The following is a 9397-nucleotide window of genomic DNA, read 5'->3' as shown; positions in this document are numbered from 1 at the left end:
TCTGGGGGTGGCGGTGGAGCCCACTAGATCCACAGTAACACAGATGGTCTTGATACCGTCTTGCAAGCATTCCTTCCAGGAAAACTGTCAAAAAGGGGTGCGGCCTCACGAGTTACAAACTCATTTCCCACTGAACTTACTACTCCAATGGTGACTGATAAAAACCTCCCAGATCGGACAGTAAGGAAAAGATGTTAGGAATGAGCAGAGCCGCTGTGAGTATGGTCAGTGTTGTCACGGGCTGAAAACGGGGGATTTGCCCACTGTGGGTCTTCACATCAGCTATGAAGACCAAGCCATGCCTCATCTGCTGTGGTAGAGACATTTGAAACTCCTGAAGTCAGGTCTCAGCATTTCTGGGCCTATAGAAGGGGTATCAACACTTTGTTCTCTGCCTCAATTCTGCAGGTGGCAGAGAAGAAAGGGCTTTAGAGAAACTCTAAATACACCGACCTCATCCCCAGCCTTTGAGAGGGATTTTAAAGACAGGGAAACATCCCACCACCCACACCCTTTTGCATCAGCAGCTACCTGTGGCCCAGTAAAGGAGGTAGTCAAGAGTAAGGACTGGTCACCCAGCCAGGTTACTAGGCTTTCCTTTCTGGCTACAATACACTGGGGCTCCCACGCCAGCAGGAGCTGGGAAGACTCACTGTGACATTTCTGTAGCCTGGGACAAGGGACCAATAGTTCTCTGGGGGATCTGGGGTCCTGGGGACCTGACGATTTACAATGTGCTCTTCAGGCTTCCAGTCCCAGCACCTCCATAACCATTCAGCCCTTTCACACCCTTGGGGAGCCTGGGCCCCAGGGCTGGACTGTGGTGACGTTGAAGTGGGGTCAGACCACAGTATCTAGGTGTAGGCTGGGGTGGGCCCTACGGAGACAAAGCACATCCTCCGTTCCTGTTCTCAGGAAGAAAGGCCCAGCACTTGAGATCAGGAGACCCTGCCAAGAGGAAATCCCCAGGCCTGGGGTGGGATGTGCAATCCTCCCAGGGTCCATGGCCCAGAAGGAAGTTGGCTGAAGTTCTGCCTATTAGCTGAGCAAACAGCGTATTTCTCAGGAGGGTGGGGCTCTACCCCTGGATATATGAGACCCTCAGGAACAGGCTCTAGGAAGAGTGTCCTAGGTCCATCTTCTGAGTCTCATTCCACCATGAAGCTTACCATCACCTTCCTAGTGTTCTGTGTGGCTCTGCTCAGTGACTCTGGTGAGTTCCCTTGGGGCTTAGCATCTTCTGTGGAGGGACCTGCCATCAGTACCTGCTCTTTCCTGGCCCCTATTCCAGTTGCAATTTGGCCCTATAGCCTCCCGCTCTGGTGCAGCGGGTGCTGATGGCAGCTTTTCTAGCAGAAACGCCTCCAGAGGAAGCCAGACGCTCCTCTGCTTACCCCTTCAAGGCTTTCCTCTCTTTTTTCCTGTGGCCTTCAAAGCCTTCTTCTGTCAGGCCCACCTTTGGCTTCTTCTCTTCACCCACCAGCTTGACAACTGAGTCAAAGGCCAGCGCTGGCTTGAGAATGGCCATCCCATCTGTTCTAAACCTGATCAATGTCTCCCATTCGTTAAGGCAAAGTAGGAATGGCCTCAGCTCTGAAACCCTACCCATCTCCTATCGCTCTCTCTGCAGCCATCTCGCCCCTCCTCCAGCCCACTGTGAGGTCACCCTTTCCTCACTGTTGGTGTCTCGTTTGACACTGGGCAGTCACCAACCAGGAAGTAGGTGGGTGGCGGTGAAGTCTCCCTTAGGTGCCCTCTCTGGAGGAGCTGGGTCTTCAGGATCCTTGAGAAGGCCCTAGGTTCTCTGTTTGTGTTGGCAGGTATTGCTTTCTTCGTGAACTCAGTGGCCAAATCTGTGCCAGAACCCGTGGCTGCCGTTGCCCCTGCTGCGGAGGCTGTGGCTGGGGCCGTGCCTAGCCTACCATTAAGCTACTTGAGCATCCTGAGGTTCATCCTGGCTGGCCTGGGCGTTCCGTTGGATCCCCTCATAGAGGGTTCCAGGAAGTGTGTCACCGAGCTGGGCCCTGAGACTGTAGGGGCTGTGAAGACACTGTTGGTAACGTGGACATGTTCCTTGCATGGCTCTCCCTCCCTATGTGGGTACTCCTCTCCAGACACCTTCACCATCATGTAGGAGGCAGCCCAGCCTGCATCAGGGAACCCCTGCTTCCTGTTCTGCCTCTGCAAGCCATATCCTAACCAACCTGTGAGGAGCCCAAGGAGTTCATCCGGGCATACCTTTCACAAGTGGCTGCCAGCAGGCCATGACACTTGTCCTAGAACCCCCCCCCCCATGGGGTTCACAGGAGCCTTCCTTAGAACCAGCAGCTATGCGTTTCTGTCTGAGTAACCTCGGGTGCCCAGGTCCTCTCCTCAGCAATCTCTGGTAGCAGTGAAGGGCACTCTCAAGCTTGGCTTCTCTTTTCCAGGGGGCCCTGACAGCATTCGGTTGAGGTGAACCAGGAATGACTCTGCCTACCGAGATGTGCTCTTCAATGAGAGATAGAAACCCTACCACTCACGACTTCCTTCTGCCTTAATAAACATGACTAGAGCAGCTCTGCAGTTGGTGTCTTCTTGCCTCAAAGCCAATCCCTATAGAAAACCAAAAACACCGTGCCTGTGTGTGTGGGGGGGGGGGGCTTTCTGTGGTTTCTGGCGTCTTTGCTCAGATATCCGGATGCCTTTGATTTCCTCTGTTCTCTGTTCTACCAAAGAGACCATGATGGTCTGACCCCAATGTTCAAGGAAAGGCCCCATAGAACTCGAACACTGATACCCACATCAGGGGACATGTCCCAGCAAACTCCATTAACAACTGCATTATGCTTCCCGGGAAGGGCTTCACTCACCTCTCTAACTTGGATCTTTTACACTAAGACATAGGGTTTGAAGTTTTCCATTCCTATTATGGTAAGAAAAATCAGGGATTTAAAGTTTCCAATTTGGGGAGGTGATTTGCTCACAAACTAGAGTAAAGAGAAAGGCCACCTGGACTCAGATGAGGTTTGAATCTCGTTTTCAATACATTGCCCCTACGGTCATCAAGGGGAATGGATCTCTGTGGAAGACACTGGTCTGAAGAGTCACCAATGCTAATAAGATGAATTGTTTTTCATCTCCGGTGAAGCAGGTGGGGACTCCCTGACATGTCCCTGGATAACAGTAACATGTCCAGACTCCGTACATTATCTGATAATGAACACTGTACACTACAGAAGCTCACTAAACCTGGGAGTGGGCAGGCTTGTACCAGATAAAAAGAGCCCATTCTGAGCTGGAACTGCTACTCTATGTAACTTGTGAATTCTCCTCCAGGACAATGAGAGATGAATGCTTAGAAGAGACCTTAGGACTGAAGCCCAAGCCCAGCTCCTGCAGATTCCTGGGGAAATTAAACCAGCATAATCCTGAAGAGGCTGGTCCCCCAATCTGTTCTTTGAGAAGTGTGGGGAGTGCAAAAGGGTGGGCTGAATTGGCTGTAACATGTCACCCAGGTTCCCCTTCTAGAGGTCCTTTCCATAGCTCTTTAGAGTGTTGGCAACTGACAGCACCCAGCTGGGTTGCTTTCTGAGAACTGCCCTCAAAGAACTGCAAGGTCATTCTGAGCCAGAAGCCTGGATTCTGGCTGACGTAGGATCTGTTTATTTCTATGTCACCAGCTCTCTGGTATAGGTCATAAAAACCTGGACTCTTGGCTTCAAGAGGGCACAAATCTGAAGGGTCTTCACAGGACCAGGATCTCTACACTCGCATGGAATCATCCAAGGGCTTTGTGATTCATTACCTCACAGCTTCTCCTTTGCCCAATATTAATTCCTTAATTTTTTTTCCACACCCACCACAGAATTGTTATTACCTTGACAATGTGTGCAATGTTCTGGAGGCTGGCTTCCCAGTCACACAAGCGTCATCTGCAGTCTGGTGCCTGAATTTCATCTTTCCCCTTTTCCTTAAAAAATGGTTTGTTTGTTTATGTTAATGTGTGGATATATTGCATGCATGCATGTGTGCAACGAGGTTAGAAGGAAGTGTCTGAGTCCTTAGTCCTGGAGTTACCAGCAATTATAAACTGTCTGATATGGACGCTGGGAACTGAACTCGGGTTCTCTCTAAGAGCAGCAAGCACTCTTAACTATCTGTTTCTCCAGCTCCCAATTTTCATCTTTCAAATGTTGCACCATCTCTCCATCTTCTCCTGTTGAATTCCTGCACACAAACCAGTATCCCAGAGAACTCACCGTGAGATAGGTTCTATTTGCTTAACAAAGACATCTCTGTTAAAACAAACCAAAACAAGACAGACTTGTCGCATGAATAGCAAAAACCCAGGGACAGATATTGGAGTTTGACCTAAAGATCAGAAAAGCAAAGCAGCCAAGCCACTAGAGAGTTCTTACTTCTAAGAAACCCTCAGACTGAAAGAAGGTGAGTTCCTGTCTCATTCCAGTTTATATTCCTCTCTAGTGCTGGGATTAAAGGTGTGAGCCACCACCACCTGGATCTGTTTCTACTTTGATCTTGTGTAACCCAGGGTGGCCTTGAACTCACAGAGATCCACCTGCCTCTGTCTCCCAAATCCTGGGATTAAAGGTGTGCAACACCACTGCCGGGCCTCTAGTGGCTTAGTTTTACCTTCTGGTTTTTAGGCAAGCTTTACTTATACAACATAAATAAAATATCATTATACAGTCTAAAACAGGAACCCACTAAAATCTATCAGGGAGAAAGAATTAAAAAGTTTCATTTCCTTAAATAAATCTTACGTTGCTAATTTGTCACTGTAACCATGACCCATCAGTGACTAAAAGCACTCCTTCCTGCATTATGTATTTTTGATCTTTATATGCAATTTCCTGCTTTAAGAACCAGAACTCTTTGAATTAATAGTTAAGTAGAGGCCTGGTGCAGGAAACAAAAAAAATCAGCTTTTTGGATTAGACAGGAAGTTACCAACGACTGCCAGGATCACCTCAACAATACATGGGCCGGAGACCATGAATATTAACAATAATAGCTGGAATAAATATGCCCCACACAGTGCCTTTAAATCCACATTCTTGATACCTTGGGCAAATAATGGCTTATTAGATAACCTTTTGCCAAAGGATGCAGGGAAACTTGTTATTTGATCCATTTGAAAATGTATAAAAGAAAGGTTCTAGACCATGATGGGAAAACCCACAGAGACAGCTGACACAAGCTAGTGAGAGCTCACTGACTCTGGACTGACAGCTGGACAACCTGCATAAGACTGAAGACCCTCTGATTGTAGATGACAGTTGTGTGGCTTGGGCAGTTTGTGGGGCCACTGGCTGTGGAACCCGTATTTATCTCTAGTGCATGAACTGGCTTTTTGGAGCCCATTCCCTATGGAGGGATACCAACCTAGATACAGGGAGGAGGGCCTTGGTCTTCCCTCAAGTGATGGGACAGACTTTGTTGACTCCCCATGGGAGGCCTCACCCTCTCTGAGGACTTGATGGGGAGTGGGGGGAAGAAGTGGGGGAAACAGGGGAGGAGAGAGGGAATTGGGATTGGTATGTAAAATAGAAAAATGGATAAAAGCAATAACCAAGAATGTGTCTTGCCTTTCTGAATCCAACACAGGAAATCACTTGATGAGGGAACTGTTTTTTATAAAATGTAAGCAAAGCAATATTATGGGGTAGCTTTTTTAAAAAAATTATTTTTTTAAATAACACTACATGTCTCTGTTCTGTGAGGTTGGTAGTAATGTCCCTTTAGTACCTAATTTTATTAACTTTTTCTCTTCTCCTGATTCGGGCATTCATGAATTTCACTCATCTTTACAAAGACCAATCTTTATTTTCCACTTTCTCTTCCCTATTCCATAATTCTCTGCTCTACTCCCCATTCTTTCCCGCTGTCTGCTTTGGCTTGTCCTGTTACTAGATCCCTTTCTTCTTTAATGTCTGCACTGTAATGTCCTGGGCATTACCCTCACTGCTTGCTTCAATGTTTTCATTCACCTCAGGGAATGTTGCTTTCCCTTTTCTTCGATCCATGGGCTATTTTAGAGTTAAATTCCACTTATTCTTAACATTTCCAACTTAATTTCATGTCACTAACTAGCTTAAATTTTGTATTAACTCAAACCATCCCTGTACAGTTGAAAGGGCAAGCACTCTATTAGTCTTATGCATTTATTAGATCTAGTTGGGTTACAGCACTGCTCAATTTCCCACTACCTTTTATATTCTGCCCAGTTTTGTTTTGACATGGAGCCTTGCTATGCTGTTCAGTAACCAGGGGTGCGCCAGCCCAGCACTTGAGTTGTCAACTATGACTTCTCCATCGTGTTGGCTTTAGGTCATGAGTTTGGAACTCTGGTCAGGTGGGCTCATCATTACAAGCAAACCCTTATTTTCTAATAATAATTTAAGCCTGTGTTGTCTGATTGGCATGGCCTCTTGCAACTTGTTATGTGTACGTGACATATTTAATCTTATTGCCAACCTACTTGCACCTTTGAACCTAAATCATCTCCTGTAGACAGCATATAATTATGCGGGTGCTGAGAATCTGAACTCAGGTCCTCGGGCTTCAACAGCAAGGGCTTTACTTGCCAAGTCATCTCCCCAGCCAAGTTTTGCTTTTTTAGGTTATAAATTCATTTTTAACCTGAAGATCTTTTTAAAGACAGAACAAAGTGTAAACTGGGCAGCAAGTAAACCATGTGCGCAATGGAGGTTAAAGCCAGGTCCTCTCCAGACCCCTAATTGCTGAGCCACCTCTCCGGTCCTTCAAAGGACCTGTGGCACAAGGAGTCTTGTGCTCTACAGGACACTGCTGGGCTGATTGCAAACCTTGCACTTTTATAAGCTACTTCGTCTTTTCATAATTTTGTCACAAAAATTTCCCTAACAAATCGTTTTCCACCTAACACACCATCTTCCTCCAGTGCAATATGAGCTCTTTAATAAAGCTGGCCGACCTTAAAAAAACCTCATATCTTCAGATTTTTTTTTTCCAAGACACGGTTTCTCTATGCAGCCCTAGCTGTCCTAGAACTTAATATGCAGACCAGGTTGGCCTCGAACTCAGAGATCAACCTGCTTCTGCCTAGAATTAAGGTGTAGGATTAAAGGCATGGGCCACCACTGCCCTGCGTCATCTTCTTGATCAATAAAGTATTATAATACACATTTTGGGTAAAAACAATAGTGTTCATATTACTGCCTGTAATTCTACCATGTTATACAACAAAGCCTTTTCGTTTACTGCTATTGTAATCCATGCAGGCTTTTGTGACACACCTAGTTTTCACTATTCCTGCTGTAATTATTAGCTCTGCATACCCAAGTTCTATATTAGAGCTGATTCTAACTTGCCCACACTTATAAGACTTCTTAATACAAATATACATAGGTGCTACTATACTTTATACTTTACTAGATATTTCCAGTGCCTCTTGTACAAAATACTCAAACCAACTTTACAGTGCATTGGCTAATTGCAATACATGCCTAGAATTGAATTTAAGACCGACTAATGGGATGTTTGTGTGTAATACAGACCAACAACATGGCAGCTCCCTACTTTGCACAATGCAAGGAGTCCCATAAAGATGAGCCAACAGACCAGAGATGGCCGAGCAGTTCAGGAGCACTTGCTGCTTTCTTGTCAGTAAACACCACACACACACACCTTAAGTTTTTCTTTAATTTCAGTCTTTCGAGACAGGGTTTCTCTAACAGCCCTTGCTGTCCTAGACCTTGCTCTGTAGACCAAACTGGATTCACAGAGATCCACCAGCCTCTACCTCCCAAATGCTGGGATTAAAGGTATGCATCACCACTGCCCAGCATAATTTTTTTTAATTAAAAAGCTTTTTAAAACGCCAAGCTTCATAAGTAATCAAACATACTTCATGGTGCCTATCAGAGTCAGATTTCAGGTGCAGAATAGTTTTAGGAACTTAAAGATGTGGATGACTAAGACCAAGAGCTAATCCCTTGCAGAACAAAGTACATTTAAAATTCTTGGATTGCTTCAATCTTCAAAGGGCTGCTCTACTTCGTTGGTCTGATTTTCTGTGTATGCGTAGTGTGGACATTTACTCATCATCGCAATGAATCATACTGAAGCTAGCTGTTAGTCACTAGTCTCATCACTTTCATCTCTCCTCCACAGAGCTGCTTACAGCAATGTTTCCAGAATATTTGAGTCTGGCAACAGTACTCCCCACTCACACCTTCATGTGGCTCCTTACACCACTCATAGGATGTTCAAACTTCCAAAGATGCCACCACGTCCTAGATACTTTGCTAGTGCACTCCATGAGCTTGGGCCACATCATATGCCAACTCCACCCATTGTGGCCATTGACAGTCCATAAAGGTTTTTAAATATAACTTCTGTTGTTCTCTGGGAAATAAGTTCTCAGTCCTTTAAGATATAGCCACAAGTTCACCTCTTGACCCATATAGGCAGTTGTTCCTTGGTGTATGTGTGGCATTTACTGCAACAGGTTATAAGGACCAACAAAGTAGCGACTGTACCTGTAAATCTATTTCCACACTAGGTATAACACCTGCAGTTCAAAATGAGCATTCATTGATGCAACGAAAAATGGCTTAACCCCCATCATTCATCAAGATGTATCAGTAACACGGAGTCCTCCCCACTCTTCTTACTGAGTCTGACTCTGCCCACAGGCTGGAGAACAGTGTCAGTAAGAGCTGTTGAAGTCCGCATCCGGTCACAGTTGTCAGAAAAAGCAGTTTGTCCAGACAGGTCCAAAATTAACTTAATAGCTATGGGATAGATTACAGAATGATTTAAGTGTGCAGCTCAAAACAAACGAGAACACTGACATCTCGTTCACGTGATTACAAGTGCTGAAGAGCCTGGAGACAGCATTCTGACATCATCATTACCTAGCAGTCTCCCCACTTCCTAGGTACAGACAGACCTACAGGTTATACTCATTCGAAGTTCTTAGAACCTGATTTGGGACAAATGTTCAAACAAACAAAAACCCACCACCCTCTAGTAAGAACTGTCTTTTGCAACACATATTCTCTAATATGTGTTAGGTTAAACTCGGAGTGTTTGAGAACACTTTACCCCGTCGCTCCAGAGGAAGTCAGAGGTAGATTCACAGGATATCTAAAGAAAGCCTCTGCGGTATTTCTAACAGCTCATCTTAAAATCAATTTAAAACCGAATCTGGGATATACATTAACACTGCTACCTAAAAGTTGAAAACGTTATATTTTCAGCTCATATTTTAGATAACTGTTTCCTATGTCACTAGATAGAATTTATAAAGTATACTTAACTTTGACATTTATTTGTTTTTAGCAGTAAGTGCATTTAGCAAATATTAGACATCAGATTTATGTGGCGTGTGCTTACTCTAAGAACCTAA

At 45.2% G+C, this 9397-nt stretch overlaps 1 protein-coding gene across 1 annotated transcript; it reads left to right on the top strand.

The window, feature by feature from the left end:
- The first annotated feature begins 1120 nt into the window (after positions 1-1120).
- Positions 1121-2560, top strand: Scgb3a1 (secretoglobin family 3A member 1). The gene is made up of 3 exons (XM_075989625.1): positions 1121-1213; positions 1821-2056; positions 2430-2560. Exons 1-3 carry the CDS (start codon positions 1159-1161, stop codon positions 2451-2453), a joined length of 315 nt encoding a protein of 104 aa, XP_075845740.1. The 5' UTR covers positions 1121-1158; the 3' UTR covers positions 2454-2560.
- The last annotated feature ends 6837 nt before the right edge of the window (positions 2561-9397 follow it).

Source organism: Microtus pennsylvanicus, chromosome 11, assembly GCF_037038515.1.
Source record: "Microtus pennsylvanicus isolate mMicPen1 chromosome 11, mMicPen1.hap1, whole genome shotgun sequence".
Classification (NCBI taxonomy): Eukaryota; Metazoa; Chordata; class Mammalia; order Rodentia; family Cricetidae; genus Microtus; species Microtus pennsylvanicus.
The sequence above is the reverse complement of the archived record's forward strand: the minus strand, read 5'-3'. Positions and strand labels throughout refer to the sequence as shown.